At 44.5% G+C, this 17,571-nt stretch overlaps 1 protein-coding gene across 3 annotated transcripts in view; it reads right to left on the reverse strand.

The window, feature by feature from the left end:
• Positions 1-17,571, reverse strand: part of RBL2 (RB transcriptional corepressor like 2) — a 104,880-nt gene that overhangs the window by 44,313 nt on the left and 42,996 nt on the right. For all 3 annotated transcript variants that reach the window (XM_088471860.1, XM_088471859.1, XM_088471861.1), the window contains 6 exons: positions 13,366-13,526; positions 13,023-13,087; positions 12,732-12,915; positions 11,388-11,554; positions 5,342-5,451; positions 2,281-2,384 (listed from right to left, as the gene is read on the reverse strand). In XM_088471860.1, the coding sequence (XP_088327986.1) occupies positions 2,281-2,384; positions 5,342-5,451; positions 11,388-11,554; positions 12,732-12,915; positions 13,023-13,087; positions 13,366-13,526 (791 nt within the window). The remainder of the gene's footprint in view (positions 1-2,280; positions 2,385-5,341; positions 5,452-11,387; positions 11,555-12,731; positions 12,916-13,022; positions 13,088-13,365; positions 13,527-17,571) is intronic.

The following is a 17,571-nucleotide window of genomic DNA, read 5'->3' on the forward strand; positions in this document are numbered from 1 at the left end:
GCAGGTGGGGCAGATTTAAAATGTGCAGAGAGATTTAGATTTGGGAGGGAGGTGTCCAGACTGACATGTAAATTGTAGAGTAATAATAAAGCTGTGCAGTATTTGTGAGCTACATGTAAAAGCAGCCAGTATTTACACTACATGCAAAAAAAAATATTATGTATTTACACCCCTTGCATTGCAAAATGGTTTGCCCAGGTACACAGTTAAGTGCTATCTCTCTCTATTCCCAACTCTGAATCAGGCCCAGAGTTCCTAAGGGGCAGCAATAACAGTATTTTGCACACCCTTCCATGCAAATGCCCAAATAACCTCAGGACACTCCCATAACATCCTAAAATGTTCTCATTGCAGCCACACATTTTGGGCAGTAGAACTGCTATTATTCTCATTTTAGACAGAGCTAAAGAAGTGATAGTAATGTGGAGAATATACATATGGATTTTCTTATAACAAGGAGAGTCTGCAGCATCTTTCCTACTGTGCAGCAGGTGTCCCCCGTGCCCATCTGCAATGTGTTCAAATCAACTTACATTTAGGGGCAAGAGGCCCTCATGTAAAGCTGGGTACACAGACGATCATGGCCGTCCGTAAACACAAAACGATATAGTATGCAACTGCGCATATATCGTTCAGTGGCTGCATCCAGTAGCATGCCGTTGGCCGCTGGATCACCACATCTGCTGTGCACAACAGCAGATGTGATGACATTGCTGACAACCCACGGGAGCGCGCAATAGTGGTACTCATCAGACAATGTTCCCAAAATATTGTTCCGATCCGCGTTGAAACGATATATTGGATGATATATCGTCTAATGTGTACCCAGTCTAAGACCTGAGAGTTGCATACATCAGAGGAAATACCCTGTGTATCCACGTTTAGGAGCATGCCTTACACAAGAAAATTACTATGAGGACTGTCCCTTAAATTGACTCCAAGTTAATGCCTCAGGTGCAGGTAATGATAGCATTGGGAATCCCTTACTCCTGTCTGAGAATGATTTAAGCAAATCTTTTTTTGATACAAATTAGCCAATTGTGAAAACCACAAATTTGCCCCACAGTGTCAGCACTCAATTTGATTATCTAAGAAAATGTACTGTTTTACTACAATTGGGTGTCTGCATTAATGCCAGAGCCTCGCAGAAGCCTTTGAGTAATATTTCACCATTCCTGTCACATAATCGGGGCAAGTTATTTGGCTTTTGAACCAGTAAGCAAGATCAGCAGAGGGAATAATAGGAGAGTCCCGCACCTAGTCACTCTGTGCGTGATCCACTCTGTGCATGACCACCCTAGCCAATCGCTTGCTGCTTGTAGTGTTTCCCTAGCCAATCACTGCCTTTAGTCTTTCTAGCCAATCGCAGCCTGCAGAGTCTTCCACCCTCTCTCCACCAGTGCACCAGTGCAACGCACCACTCTGCTATGAATCCTCCAGGTCAGTATCCAGTGATGTCTCTGCAGGGTACACACTGACTCCAGGAGCCGCCGCCAGCACTATGTACCTTTGCCGCAGAGACTGGCTCCACTCACCCAGTGCAGTGCCGCCGCCCTCCTCCTCTGCAAAGGCGAGTGCCGTTTTCTATCACTGCCCCATGATGTTTCGCTGTGCACGGGTAATGAGCCAGCGTGACACCTGTGCCTGCCTACACTGGCATGATCTGCATCTGTGACCGGGTAGACGGTCACACGTATGTAGGCTGTGACCCTGTATGGTTGGGATGTTCACATGCAGACTGGCCTACTACTGAGATCATTGTGACACCATTGTGTATAGAGGTGTGCGTCTCCCCCTGCAGTAGCGTGTGTTCCCTGTGTCTGCAGTGCAGGGCTGCAGGCCTTATGGAGAAGGTATTATCTGGGCTTGGTATATCCTGGGAGGATCAGTCTGCAGTATTATTAATAATGTAGCACTGCCCATAGTACCGCCTGTGCTTAACCCCCTCCTTGCCTCCCGTTACCTCCTCCAAACGCTGACTACCTGTCACTCACTTTGAGAGCGAATCCTCTGTGCGTCCGCAAACAATCGCGAGATCTGCATAAATATCAGCGTTGTATAAATCTCTGAATCAGACCCTCAGTGCAGAGCTGAAAGGTCATGTTGCTAAAGGGGCACATACATCAACAATCGGACCAATTCTGTGGTTTGGCAATGATTAAAAAAAAATAATCAGAATTGGCAAATCAAGGATTTCCAATGTTTGTTTTTGGGCAATTCAACTTAAAGTACATCACAATATCCACTTACAACTTCCTGAAGAAGACTTTGTTTACTTACAGAGAGATCCATGTCTCCCAGTCGTTTCCTTTCCTGCTCAATAATAGTTTCCAGGACTTTGTAATACAGCATCTCCGCCAGCCTAAAGTATTTCTTAGCGATATCTGGAATATATGTAACGAGTAAGTTACCATTGCAGAATGTTTTTTAATATTTTTGTGCAAACAGAACAGCAATTGATAGATAATTGACCATAATTACACTTCCCCTATTATTTGTTTTATGTGAAATATGAAAAACAAATATGTATTCATCAGTAATAGGAAACAATAAGATAAGAAAACAATGCGATTAAACTTAGAATATGGCATCCTCTGTTTTATTTATGAAGAAATCCAAATTAATATTTGTTGGTTATCACAATTTCTATCATATCCCTCATTATGAGTTACTCTTCATTTTTTAGGTTAAATGTTATAATGGCAACTTGCATAGAATTAATGGTTCATAACAGATTTATTGCAAAACTTGTTATAGAGAGACTGACCCCTCTCATAGTGACCCCTGATGTTGCTAAGCACGGTTAGAATATGTCCCATAATGTACTTGCACTGTGATCATTATATACAATACTTCAACAATTAATTTGTATTGTGTATTGGCCTCTGGAATGCTATCTGTATTGTATCGTGTGAATCATCCAGTGAATGAACAGTTAAGGAAATTCTCATATTTAAGGGGATGTTGTATGCACAAGATACAACATAAAAACTGTTTTAAGACATATGCCATCATTATTACTATATATACTTTTAGAATAAATTTTTGGTGTAAAGATTGAAGGAATGATTAGAATTTTACAACCTAAAAACAGGAGAGGTGTAGAAATTACCAGTGAATGAAGGCACAATGCTAGCAAATGGACAGACAAGTCTAGTAAATTAATAATATGACTTACATCTAGAAAACAAAGGCCCTGATTCAGACCCACTCGCGAGCCGCTGTCCGCTCGCAAGTGGGTCGATGTTCTGCACTGAGCATGCGCACGACGGAGGGATCTCCGTCGTGCGCATGCGCCAGACGCGACGAGCGAAGGACTTTCCTTCGCTCGTTGTGTCTGATCAACGGGGGCGTGCTGTCGATGTTGATTGACAGCACGCCCCCTTTGGTGGGCGTGCCGGGGGCGTGCCTCCCTGACGGGGGCGTTCCTAAGGGAACGCCTCCCGTCAGAAGCCGGCCCACTGACATCACTAGTGATGTCAGTGGGAGTGATTTTGGCTCTGATAGAGCCAAAATCACTCCGGAGCTTGCGGTTGAAAACCTCAACCGCAGGCTCCGGCTCGCAGTTTCGATGGTCGCGATGGTCACGACCATCGCGGCCATCAAACTGCACGCTCGTATAGGCTGTGGGTGGTGACCCACAGCTATACGAGCGTCCAGGAGGACGCTCCATTTTTATGGAGGGCGGCCCTCATTCAGAGCGTGCGCTCTGCTCAAAGCGTACGGCTCTGAATGAGGGCCAAAGTCAATAGATCTAATCTAAGCCATACATGCCGACTATCTGGCTGCCCCTTCCGGGAGGGAGCAGCCAGATCGGCATTACTGGGGGGCGTGGCCAGCAGACAGGGGCGGGGACGGCAAGATGAAAAGTTTTTTTTTGTGGGCGGGGCGGGGGCGGAGCCATGCGAGCACAGAAATGAAATTCATTTATGTTTCATATACACCTTATACACACAGCCTGTAGGTAATGGTATACAATATTTTTAATAATTTGTGCCTTAGACAAAGTTTGTGTACATGGAACCATCAAAAATCAAAGGTTTCATTATCTCAGTCATGCGAAACAAATTCTGTATTTCGGAATATTCTGTATTTCGGAATATATGGATATGGGAGACTCAACCTGTATATTCATTTTCATGTTTATTCAAAGGGGGGGACTTTAAGTTTTTCTTTCTGCTCTACTTTGTCTTGAAAATGTATTTTTGCAGTGATTTATATAAGGAGCTGCAGGCCGTGAACCAGTATCTTGCCCAGGGCCCCAAGAGGCCTTAATCTGACCGGTACAATTATGCTTCTTTCCCTTAGTGGGCTTCTAACATTGCATTCTCCCTGTGGGCCCATCATAGCCTAGTCCAATACAAATCACTGGTAGATAGTTTGTAATAGAGTAAAATACAGTAATTTGTGATTAACATACTGCTAGAAAGCAGATGCGCGGTAAGGAGGGTGAGCCGTGTGACGTGGAAAGTCACGTGACCGGCCCCTTAGCCGCGCGCAAGAGGTAGTATTGGCTACGGGAAGCATGCGGAGTACATCCGTGATATTCACGTAGTACTCATGAGACACTGAGAAGGAAATGTGAGTTTCCCAGAAGTCTGAGTGCGTTCCAGATGGAATGCGAAACCGGAAGAAAAGTGATCACTGCGGTTTTTATACAGTAATTTAATTAACTACAGTTGTTTGGTTGAAATATAAAGTTCAGGATGCCCACTGTATGAGGTATGTACACATTTATTGCTTAAATAAGTATTGATTTATGAATTAAAAGTTCTGGATACAATTAAGCTATCACAGGGAAGGGAGGGGGATTGAAACGCGTTGGTGGAAAGTGGGAGCAGACTACAAGGACTGAGTGGTGGGAAAGATCTCCGTATCCAGTGGATGCTTAAGCAGGTTTTAAATCCGGATTAAAACCATTGTTGTTTGATGTGTTGTCTGGTGTACAGGATACACCTTCACTGCTGGTACGCTGAATATCCCACGAGGGGTGGAATTGTTTTGAGGAACTTTAAACCTGAATAAATGGTATTTCATTATATGTGATATTTTTATTATTTTCCATATTTGTGATCATGATGCAATGTGGAGTAACTGAAGAAAAGCTTGAATTGAATTTACATCTGGGAATGATATACCGATTAGAGACTATATTTCATCGTATGATCATTATATAATCTGGAGAAAGCGCCTGGACTTTTTATTGTGATTTGTTGATTTATGTACTGAAGAGGTGGTGACCTCTTTGAAAGGTATGTTGGGCTGCATTAGTATTGGAGCGCGTGTTTTCTATTTATATATTATACATTTAAAGTGTGTATACAACAGTAATTTGCCTTACCTTTACAATATAGACTTTCTCCTCCTTCAGACACCGTTTTCTCACAAAACACTTCAAACATTTCTTTCAGACACTTGGAAATGGCCTGTGAGGGGTTCCTGGAGTAGGATCTGCAAAAGTCACATACCATTTAGTAAGGACTTATACCAACATTTACCTGCTTCAGTCTGACATAAGTCTCACCACTCCCTGTTTTTGGAGGCCCATTGCTCTTGCTTCCCTTCCTCATATCAGGACATTGCCCTGCCCTCACAACAATTGTAAGTCACTACAACCTTCATAAAAGATCAATACACTGATTAATCCTTTCACTACTGAGCCTAGTTTTTGGGCTCTTCACATTCCAACATCATTCAGTAATTGTTTATGCAGTACCCACACGAAATAGGGTTTTTTTGTACTCACTGTAAAATCAGTGAGGAGGCTGAGGAGTAGGCACTAAATAGTTTTGGGGCTGAGCTCCCCCCCCCTCTCTAAGCCCCCCCACCTGCTGCAGCAACTCAGTTATTTATCTAAGAAAGCCAAAAGGAGACCTCAGCACAACCAACAATAAACAACCACAGAGGGAATGCAGTGTCCGCCAGATGCACTCAGAGGAAATTATTTTACAGTAAGTACAATAACATTCTCCTTCCTTTATCTGAGAGACACTGCAGACTGTGGGACAACCCACAATGTTGAGACGGTGTCACGCACTGGCCCGAGCCGTGCCGATAACAGACACCCAAAACTGGCGTCAGTGGCCAAAAACTGTGTAACCTATAAAACGGTGGAGAAAGAATCAGCAGAGAACCAAGGAGCTGTTCAACCGAATCCCATCCTGAGGAGAATGCACCTGGAGAGGGTCCGGCAACGGCCGACCCAAAGAGACATAAGCCTACTGAATAGCAGAAGTGATCCAGTGAGCCACAGACTACTTGGAGGCAGGCCTGTCAGTGAGCATCAGAAAGGACCAAAAGGCCATCTGCCTGCCGAACCTACATGGCCTGAGCAACAGTATATGCAATGCCCGGACAACATCCAATACACAGAGCTGATTATCTGGATCAGAAATACAATAACTAGGAACATGATCTCCCGTATCAGGAGAAACTGGGAAACCACGTTGATCAGGAAGATTGCCTGTGTGGTCCTGTGCACTATGCCAAGTGAAAAACCAGCAAAGGAGAACTAGCGGATGGTGCTGCTAAACTCTGAGACCTGGCAAGTGGAAACAAACACCACCTTCCAAGTAAGCCACCGCAGGCCAACCTCTGTAAGGAAGATCTGTGTTCCAGACACCCTCTTCCTCTTTAAGAGCACAAAGGAATGGGGTGTCTGCCCTATGAAGGTGCCAAAACCTTTTGAAACTAGAGACAGAGTGAAATTACCCAGGTTAACTTTGCAGATCACGGAATATGAAATATTTCCTGCCATAAGGATAAGTCAGTCACATGTCAATGACAGGAATGATGTTGTAAATTGTCGATAAACCCTGTCAACTTGGCCAGGTAACTGTGTACTGAAAGACCCAGGGGGTCCTCTATTGATGTTAGTCCCTGCTAACCTGACAGGGAGACCCTGTTTAAACAGGAACAAAATAATTAGATGTCTATAAGAAGTAATATGATCCAGCATTCAGTGTCCATTTCCGGGGAAAAGTCTTTCGGCTGAGATGTACCAATAACTTTCTTGTGATATCCTTTACAACAGATTTTTGGCCTCGTTGTAAGTGTCCTAAAATGGTTTTATTCCTTTTTATTTATTAAATAAGTTTTTAATAAATTAAGCATTTTTTGTAACTAAGGGGCCTAGGTATCAACCTATTTTTGACATAACATTGTGCAAAAACTACAGTTTCAGCATAATTGTATGTATTCTTCCTATGTACTAAAAGCATAATGTAGGAGATCACCGAAATCTCCGGCAAAGTGCTAATTAGTGCTGCAAATCGCAGTCCTCATTATTATCAATGGGGACTACGATCTGACCCCTATGTACTAAACTCCAAAAAGCGAAGCTTTTCAGAGTTTAGCCCCGGTAGTTTACACCATCTTCAGATGGTGTAAACTAGTATAAACCTATGGAGGCTCCAGGTGCAGGAGAGAGATCTTTCGATCTCTCCCCCACAGCCCCCGGCCGGCACTGGAAGCTGACACTGGACACTGTGCGCATGCGCAGTGTCAGCTTCACCCGGTGAAGTTTTTCACTTCTGTGAAAGACTTCTTCTAAATGCCAGGGATATAAATCGCAGGGACAGTGGTTACTGCAGCCGCTGTCCCTGCGAGTTCTACTTTATACATAGCGGGAATATTTTCATTAAAAATTAAAATATTCCCTGTGAGTTGGATACATAATAATTGCGGCAGTACTGTGATTATTAGTACATAGACCCCATAGCCTTGGAAACATTTTTCGGATTAAACACATATAATCTAGCATATTCTCCGAGATACTTATTGAACCTGTGAGGTCCATACTACATACCTGTGTGCAATTGAAGGCAAAATATTGATAATTTGTTCCGGAAATGCAAAGGGCCCATCATTCCCTTTTGTGGTGGCAGTGTGGTGGCAAGTGACCGTGGTGCGCTGGCGTCACGACCAGCTGGTCCAGATTACTGTATCTGAAAGTCAATCAGGGTTCATGACAGACACCTAACAAACGGATGTGCCAAGAAGGGTGTAGCCAGGCCTGGTAAAAGCTCCACAACCGAATATGTCAGAAAGACCAAACAGGTTGGGCTTTCTAAACCTGGAAAAAATAGCTAATCACCAAGAGTACCTAAATAATAGTCAAGTAATGTTGGAAGGATAAAACACTCTTGGGCTGCATGCCAAATGGATAAAGTCAAATCCCAAGTAGTTGGTCAGGGACAGAGGTTGTGCCCAAAAGACCAGAGAACTTAACCCTCCGGAAGTAGTACAGGGCTATTAGCAGAGCCGCTTACCCACCAGTCAAAATGAAGACCAGGCACTGCTCATCCCAGGGTATGTACTGTGAGTCTTGAGTCACCGGCCCAGGATACTGATAAATGTAACTGTGTAGGGACAGCCCTGCAAAGCAAACTACATCCCTGGGAATGGCTACACGCTACCCTTGCCTACAATATGACTAACATGGCATGAGGGGTGAGACTGGTCATAGAAAAGCAGAAGTGGGAAACCACCCTGACTAGTGTCCCGCATGGATATGTCAAAATGCAAACAAATCTGCTGTGGACCTGAATGACGGCGGCAGGCACCATATGGGCCTAGCCCCCCAGGATACTAAAGTCTGATGACTAGGGGAAGCAAGCCACCTTCAGACCAGCCCACCTGATCCGAATCACTATCTCCTAGACAGGGAGAGTACAGAGTAATAAATTCGCCCACAACAGGAGAAAGAGGTTGTCCAAGAAATAGGACACCGCAAAGGTGCCCAATTGAGAATTCAGTGAGTTAGAACCCCTGTGAAAAGTCACTAAGTTACAGAAGTGGATGAAAAATAGTAAGTATCCTCCAGTTACACCCGCCTTATAGCCATGGGAAGCCTGGGTGTCGCCCAAGAAGGGAGTTCAGTGAGCTTAAGCATTCTCCTGCCGACTGGAAGCAGGATATTTAAAATCGCTTTTCTATCTTTTTCAAAGAAAAACTTGAACCATGTTGGTTCTGCTGAGATATTGATCATATCCCACAACAATATGGAGAAGGTGTTCTGTAGGAATAGCTGATGAATGAAGAAACACCACTGTTTTTTTGTATCTAAATGGAGGCTACTATATAAACAGTGCGTATATCTAAATGGAGGCTACTATATAAACAGTGCGTATATCTAAATGGAGGCTACAATATAAACAGTGCGGTTGTTAAAAACAATGAATGTACCCTCGACCTCCCACCGATACCGCAGTAGGCTGTGGCGACCATCTATTGCAACCTGCTTTGTCAGTCAATGTGGTGCCTGTCATAAAAGCGGCACTCAAAAGTAAGTGGACTGGGAGCCAGCATAAGGCTGCACTCCTGGCCCAAGGTAGAAATGGAGCATAAGGAGCAGTCTTCAGTCAGCAGAAACAGGATGTTAGCTGCTCAGCGCTACTGCTATAGGCAGAGACGGCCGTGTAACATAAGCCGCGGCTCCTGGGATGCTGCACTGGTAATCCAGCAATTAGGGAGGGCATCCTGAGGGAGAGAATAGGGCCCCAGAACACTCGCAGGTGTCTGTTGACTCTCTTACAGGGCTGGGAGCAGGTTGGGGAGACAGATGCTAGCTACCGGCCTTTAAGGGGATTCAGGCTACCTAGAATAGTGAAAAAAAAATAAACTAGAAATAAAATAAAGTCTGAGCTCTATATCTTTGTGCCAATCCTGCAGGCACTAAATAATAAACTGAGTTTCTGCAGCAGGTGAGAGAGGGTTCAGCTTTAATGGTTTCAACTATTTAGTGTCTACTCCTGATGATCCCCTCTGAACCCACAATTTGCAGTGTCCCCCAGATAGGAGGAAAAAGGAATTATAACTTGTTTTCAGAATACTTTTTTCTCCTCACATGGCAAAGACAATCTACCCAAAATGTCCCAAATGTTTTTTATTGAAATTGCAAGAAAGTAATTTAAAAGCAAAAATGTTTTCCTTGTAACCAAAACTAAAGGCCTTGTCTAGTGTGTACCGACCTCGTTAGCAATGGGACCCGGCGGGGTGCCGGCATCAGCAAGTGCGTACACACTTGCCGATGCCGGCAGTGGCGAAGCGATGGTGGGGCTAACAATGATGCCCATGCAGGTCTGACAGGCGATGGCGCATGGGACTTTTATGTTTCTCTTGGAAGTGGTTTGAAAGATTGTGTTTATCAAAGCCTTTTTTTATGTTTCTAACATGTTTACTCCATCTTTCCCGTAAAGTTCTTGAGGTTCTTCCAATATATTGTAGGCGGCATTCACATTGGATCTGTCAGCTGGTGCACTATACTATATTACAGTACAGTAAGTCCGGGGGAATCGGGTCTTCTGTTTTGTTTTTTTATTTCCTTGGGTTCTACCTGGAGAAGAAGACCAACCTCTTCCTTGCGGAAGGTAAGTATGTAGTGTGAAATAAAAGAATAAATCATACTGTATGTACTGTGTTTATTTTTTTAGTTAAAATTAACCATTCCTCAATATGTGTCCTTTACTCTAGTTAGTAGTACACAGTGTATAAGTTCTGGTGGGCAATATCTGTAGGCTGGTAGTTGACACAAATGTAGTAAGAATTCCACTCCAATGTGTATCACCATCGAAACAAACACGATTCTTTCTAAATCCGTGTGTTTGAGCAAAGATCAAACAACAATAAAGTTATCTTTGTCTGATCATCCTGCATGTGCTGGATGTTCGATATCAAACATCCAGCACATGCACCAACCCCCGAACAACTATAACAACCCGCGATCGTCAATCGCGGGTCCCTATAATGACTAGGCGATATCGACCAGGTTGGCCTGCATGCACATACGATGGTCGATATCAACCATCTGTGCCCGCACATCGACCGCCGTTTGGGGGTTGGATATCATTATCGTTTATATCGTCCTGAATTGGGGTGATTTTAATATATTATGAAATAAAAGTTATATTTTATATGTTATCGATTTCTCTTTGTTCGCCCAGAAAAACAACGCCTTACTCTTTCCTTCAAAACTTTAATATCAAAAACGGCCAGTGATGCACGCTCCCGCTGGTCGTTTTTGACATCTATCATTGCCCGAACATGCTGGTCAATCTGCTGATAACGACAGATTGGCCATGTTCAGGGATGAGGGAGGGTGCCTACACTGAACGACATATCATTCAGTGTAGGCACAGCACACACCGTGAAACAACTGCACTGTTACAATGTCGTAATCGTGCAGTCATTTCACAGTCTGCTAGTGGCACGCACCTTACAGGTCATATATACCTTTCAATTACTTCAAAAAGATAGTAAAATAGTTGGAGTAATCTATACCCACTAATTCTGTAAATGTGCAGGAGAGGAAAATTAATAAACCATACAGATGTTCAGGTAAAAATAGCGAATGTGGACTGAACAAAACTACAGCCAACTAGCCTCACCGCAGGACCTGGAGCAGACTCTCACTGGGGGATGGTTTTAGTCCCGAAAGGATGGCAAACAGACGACTGACACTGTACGTGGCACTGGAGACAGGCGTGGTGTACGGAGTGCTCTCCTTTATGTACTTCAGACTTGTAAGTGGAGTGGAAATTCTAAGGGATTTCATCTGCAAAGATGTAAACAATAAACTGACCTCCAAATACACTTATGTACCAACATTTTCTATAAAGTAATGCACTTCCGAACATGCTGAAAGTGTGTTAATGTATCTCAGCTGCCTTTTGTATATTAATTCAAATAAGACAATTTACAGGAACCAGTTAGACATTGGACTAGGGTTGTAATAGGGTTTTTTCGATACATGTCTATACCGTCGACCCTAAGTATTTTATGTAAGGAACTTTACAGAGGAAAGTCGAAAAAGCAGTGAATACTAGAATTAAGATTTAAAAAAGTACAATAATGGACCAATGGGACAGGAAGGGATGTGAATGCTATACCCTGTAAAGCGCTGAATAGAATGGTATAATATAAATAAACCGTAGTGAATAATAAGAAAGTCCAAACAGTGAGTAGATGGCGAGGAATCTAGAGGGTCAAAATGGGAACTGGAGAAACTGAGCAGGAGGTGGTGATAAGAATACTGGGTGGAGGAAAGTGGTGAGAACATTTCATACTGTATGTATTCAGTTTTAAAAACATAATACCAAATGAACTGCACAAAAGTATATGCACATATCATAACAAAAAAAATCAAACTTCTAAAATGTTGGCTATCATACAGTAAATTCACCAAGTTTTGCAGTGGTTAATAAACAGAAAAATACCCCTTTATCACACAAACCCTGGGACTGACACAGGATATTGCCCATTGCTTCAACTGATACAGATAATTGCCCAATGCATCGGACCTGTTCACCCAGCAGTTTGGTCCTGGGAAAATCCTGGGTCTTTACCTTTCACACTACTAGATCCACATCTGTCCTGTGCTGTGGATTACCCATAACCTAGGTAGAGTAACCATAGTCCCCCCCCCCCCCCCCTTCCCTTTCAAATCTCTGCCAACCCGGGTCAGACCTGAGATTTTAACCAGTGGATTGCACCCGGCTCAGATAGGCATGAGATAACAGACTTGCTCTTCAGTCTACGAATATCACAAGGGGACTGTGATGACATGTAAAAGGTAATAAAATAAGTCCTAAACTATAGGATACCACAGAGTACAGGAATCCACCTTCTGGCACATCCTGCTGCTGGGCATGGAGTATCGGGGAATAGTCTACAACTGCTATTTATTTCAGAGGATGACAGCCATGTTCCCGTCTGTTAGGTGTTATATTTACCCTGTCAAAGTGTTGTTGTAAATGATACGACACCTGGGCCCTCTCTGCAGACTCCGTTCCCGGATCAGGATTCAGACAACGGACAACACTCCCAATTTCTTCCTCTGCCTCCTCCAGGAAGACTCTCTCATCCAGATGCCCAGCAGAGAGTACAAAAGCCTCATAGACCTTGTTAATGGCTTTCCTGCAGATGCATACAGTGCATGTGAAAAGCAGCAGATTGTCATTGAATGCAAATAATAATGCAATCTGCCTTATTTCAACAAGACAGGACATAATAACTAATCTTACAAACTGGCGTCAAAATTTCCTGGGTCCAGAAATCCACTAAGAGACTCAGATTTTCCTTTCAGGACCTGCAAGCACAAAATACAATGAGTTTCTTTATTTATTTTTCCAGTAGTAATTGTGGCTAATAACCAAAAACTTCATTCACTACACTATAGACGAGATGAAATCATTTGTAATTCTCATATGAGACGGATCAGGTAAAGTCCCTGTAAAATAACATCAGTCATGCAGCTACTTTTAAATAGTCCCAAAAGAGGCATTAAGACATATATACATAATATCTACTAAACTTTCCAGTCCAAAGCACTAGAACATTTCCCTATATGCAAAACCCTGCTGGTACCTTCTTATCAAAGAGCTTATATATATATGGTTTCCAGAAATGTTCTTTAATGCCTTTAACTTCCAGAATTAAACCTTGGTGGAGGCAACAAAGCGTCTCAATGATGCACGGTGGCTCAGTGGGTGGTTTGAAGTCTTTACTGGAGAAATCCTCAGGAAGGCCTGCAGAAAGTATACGCCAGTTAGGAAATTAGATACTCTAGTACTGGTAATGTTAGGACTAGGAAAAAGAATACAGATGTGTCCACATAAATCTATCCTCCTTATGCGTTAAACAGCTCGTCTAGTTGCGCCATGCTGTGGTGACTCGGTAGCACAGAGAATCTTTTTGTGCAACTTTTTCCCTTAAAATGCGTCTTATTGGCAAAGCGATGCGGCACTGCTGCGTTATGTGTAACGCAACTTGTAGCGTACGGAGGATAGATGTATGGGGACATATCTGCACGTAACATTTGTGTTTTAAAATATAGCAAGGAAAAAACATTCAAACACATTGGTGATCTTATATAGCAGTGTTTCCCAAACCCTTTCCTCAGGGAGCACTAACAGTGCATGGTTTCCATTTTTCCCAGTTGGTGTACAGGTATATTCATTACTGACTGACATTTTAAAAGATTCACAGGTGGAGCTAATTATTTCACTTGTGATTCTGTAAGGAGACCTGGAAAACATGCACTGTTCATGCTCCTTGAGGAATGAGTTTGGGATACACTGTTATAGAGTAAATAAGTAGAGTTATGGTAAAACTTACCATTGTTAACTCGCTTTCTTCAAAGACCATAGGGTCCACAGAGGAGACAATGGGGTGTAGGTGGGACTTGGAGGACCGGACACCAACAGCAAAGCTTTTTCAATCCCAGGATGCTCCGGTCCTTCCCCCTATACCCCGCTCACAGCCTGAGGGCAACTCCGTTTTGTTAGAAAGCCCTAGGCAGGATAGGAGAGAAGGAAGACTGGTACACTGAAGAATCACACTCACACACAGAGAAGGACCAAGAGAAGTAACCCATAGAAGCCAGGTTCGTCAAGGCGTGTGCCCTGTGAACCCTATGGATTTCGAAGAAAAAGAGTTAACAAGGGTAAGTTTTACCATAACACTCGTTTTCTTCTTCAGGGTCCATAGTGCTCCACAGGGGAGACAATGGGGATGTCCCAAAGCAGTTGTTCAAGGGTGGGAACGCTCCTGAGCTAAGAGGAGAACCCGACGCCCGAAGGAAGCATCCTGAGAGGCAAATGTATAAAAGGCTTGAAACCTAAGAAAGGTGTGGACAGTAGACCACATGGCTGCCTTGCATAGCTGTTCACAGCAAAGGCGCAACACTGGGCTGCCCACGAGGGACCCACAGAGCGAGTAGAATGAGCAGATACTGTAGCCAGCACAGGTAGGCCCGTCTGCGTGTAAGCCTGATAGTCATGCAAAGCCATCTAGCCAGAGTCTGTTTGTTAGCTGGCCATCCCTTCTTATGGAATCCATATAAGATGAAGAGGGAGCCAGAGTTCCTGATGGAACTAGTACGGTCCATGTAGATCTTCAGAGCACGGATCACATCCAAAGAAGCCTAATCTGCCGAGAGGTCTGGTGATTGAAAGGCCGGAATCACAATTTCCTCATTAAGGAGGAAACAAGAAACCACCTTGGGAAGGAAGCCCAGACGTGTACTAAGAACAGAGCAGAGACGTGCACTTTCAGAGATGCTAGGCGGAGTACAAGATCCAATCCAGCCTGAAGAAACGCAAGTATTCTTGAAATCTTAAAAACTTGAGGGTCATAGTTTCTAGGAGCACACCACTAGAAATATGTATGCCATACCCAGTGATAAATCCTAGCAGAGGCCGGTTTACGTGCTCTAAGCATGGCCTGGACCACAGAGCTAGAAAATCCCCTAGACCTTAGGAGTGATGTCTCAAGAGCCAGGTCTGGTCATAGAGGAAGTTGAAGAGAAATGTCTATGGAGAAACTTTGAAGATCAGAGTACCAATGGCGCCTGGGCCAAGCCGGAGCTACTAACAAGACTGTGCCCCCTTCCTGTTTGAATTTCTGAAGAACCCGAGGAGATTGGAGGGAAGAGGTATGCCAAATGGAAGGTCCACCTCACAGATAATGCATCCACAAGGGCACATTGGGGTCACCTGTCCTGGTTCCATACACTGGAAGTTTGTGGTTGTGTAATGAGGCCATGAGGTCCACATCTGGTAGACCCCATTTGTTCACCAGGAGCTGAAAGACTTATGGATGTAAAGACAAACTCCCCTGCATGCACGTCGTGACGGCTGAGGAAATCCGCTTCCCAATTGAGAATTCCTGGAATGAACACTGCAGAGATGGCTGGGAGATGGTGTTCGGCCCATGTGAGAATGCGGGACAGTTCTGCTATCGCTGTCTGATTTCGAGTGCCTCCTTGGTGATTAAGGTAGGCCACTGCCGTGGCGCTGTCGGTCTGTACTTGTATTGGCCTGCCCTGAAGAATATTTTGAGCCAGAGTGAGAGCTCTGTAGATGGCTTGGAGTTCCAGGACATTGACAGGCAAGATCGCCTCGGCTGGAGTACAGCATTCTTGGAAGGAGTGCTGGCCGGCCACTGTGCCCCACCCGCGAAGGCTTGCATCCGTGATTAGGAGTGCCCAGTCTGGGATTCAAAAGGGACGCCCCTTGTTTAAGTGGGACGTCTGTAGCCATCAGGCTAGGGACAGACGAACCTTCAGGGGACAGGCCCATCGTCTGGGATCTGAGAAGATGGGGCAGCCCGTTCCATCTGGAGAGGATCAGGTGTTGTAGCCTGGAGTGAAACTGAGTGAACTCCACCATGTCGAAGGTGGACACCATGGATCCCAGGGTCTGCATTGCAGAGTGAATTGCCACTCGGCGACTGTGTTGTAGTCTGCGCACCCGGTGCTGTAATACCGAGATCTTCTCTGCTGTTTGGAAGGTTCTCTAAACCTGAGAGTCCAGGAGGGCTCCCATATGTACCATTCTTTGAGAAGGTGTCAAGGAAGACTTTTTCCAGTTGATCAGCCAACCGTGCATTTGTAGAAAGGCAATGGTTACCTGTAGATGGAGGTGAAGAATTTCTGGGGAGCTGGCCAACAGCAAGAGATCGTCTAAGTATGAGAGCAGTCTGCTTCCTTGATGACAAAGATAGGCCGCCATAACTGCCATGATCTTGGCAAAGACCAGAGGAGCCGTAGAAAGGCCAAAAGGTTTGAAATTGATAATGTTGCTGTAGTATAGAAAACAGGAGATATTGTTGATGAGAAGGCGCTATAGGTACATGTTGGTAAGCGTCCTGAATGTCCAGAGACACCATAAAGTCCCCAGCCTCCATAGCCAGAACAATAGAGTGGAGGTTTTCCATATGAAACCTGGGTATCCTGATAAACCTGTTCAGAGACATGAGATTGAGGATAGGCCGATGAGACCCTTTGGGCATCTGAACTAAGAAAAGGGTAGAATAATAGCCCTTCCCTCACTGAGGATGGCAGCGGAATTATGACTCCTGAGAGCAATAAGGACTGAATGACCTTTTGGAGCAGCAGGGCCTTACTTGAATCCGATGGAGGGCCTGTGCAAAAGAACTGCTGGGGGGGTGGTCACCTCAGGAAGGAGAGGGCATATCCATGGGAGACCACTTCTCTTACCCAGGCATGTGAATTGGTCTGACACTAGAACTGGGCGAATTGAAGAAGACGGCCTCCCACTCTGGGAGCCCCCAGGGAGAGGCCTGCCCCATCAGGCTGAAGGCTTGTCCTCCGGTTTGGTAGGTGGATGTCTAGTAGCCCAGGTCTGTTTGGTCCTAGGCTTGGAGGCCTTAGTTGATGCCTGATGCCTTGGAAAGGATTGGCCTTCAGCTTTTCCTTGAGGACGATTATATGCAGAGGGCAAGCACGCCGTCTTGGAAGCTGCCAAGGTAGTCACAATTTTGTCCAATTCTGGGCCAAACAGAATATCCCCAGAATAAGGCAGAGACTCAAGTGCCTTTTAGAGTCCAAACTTGCCTTTCATGAGCGGAGCCAAACAATACGACGGGCTACTACGGAAGTGGCAGATGCCTTGGAACCTAGGTAAGCAGTATCCGGAGCGGCTTCTCCTAAATAGGTGGCTGCATCTCTAATGTGAGCAATATGCGGCGTACTGGGGGGTGGCAATGGGACTAAATATGGGGTATCTGTATGTCATACTGGTTTGGGGCAAAGTGTGGCATACTGGGACA

The sequence above is a fragment of the Taudactylus pleione genome, unplaced genomic scaffold (genome assembly GCF_031769625.1).
Source record: "Taudactylus pleione unplaced genomic scaffold, aTauple2 ptg000117l, whole genome shotgun sequence".
Classification (NCBI taxonomy): domain Eukaryota; kingdom Metazoa; phylum Chordata; class Amphibia; order Anura; family Myobatrachidae; genus Taudactylus; species Taudactylus pleione.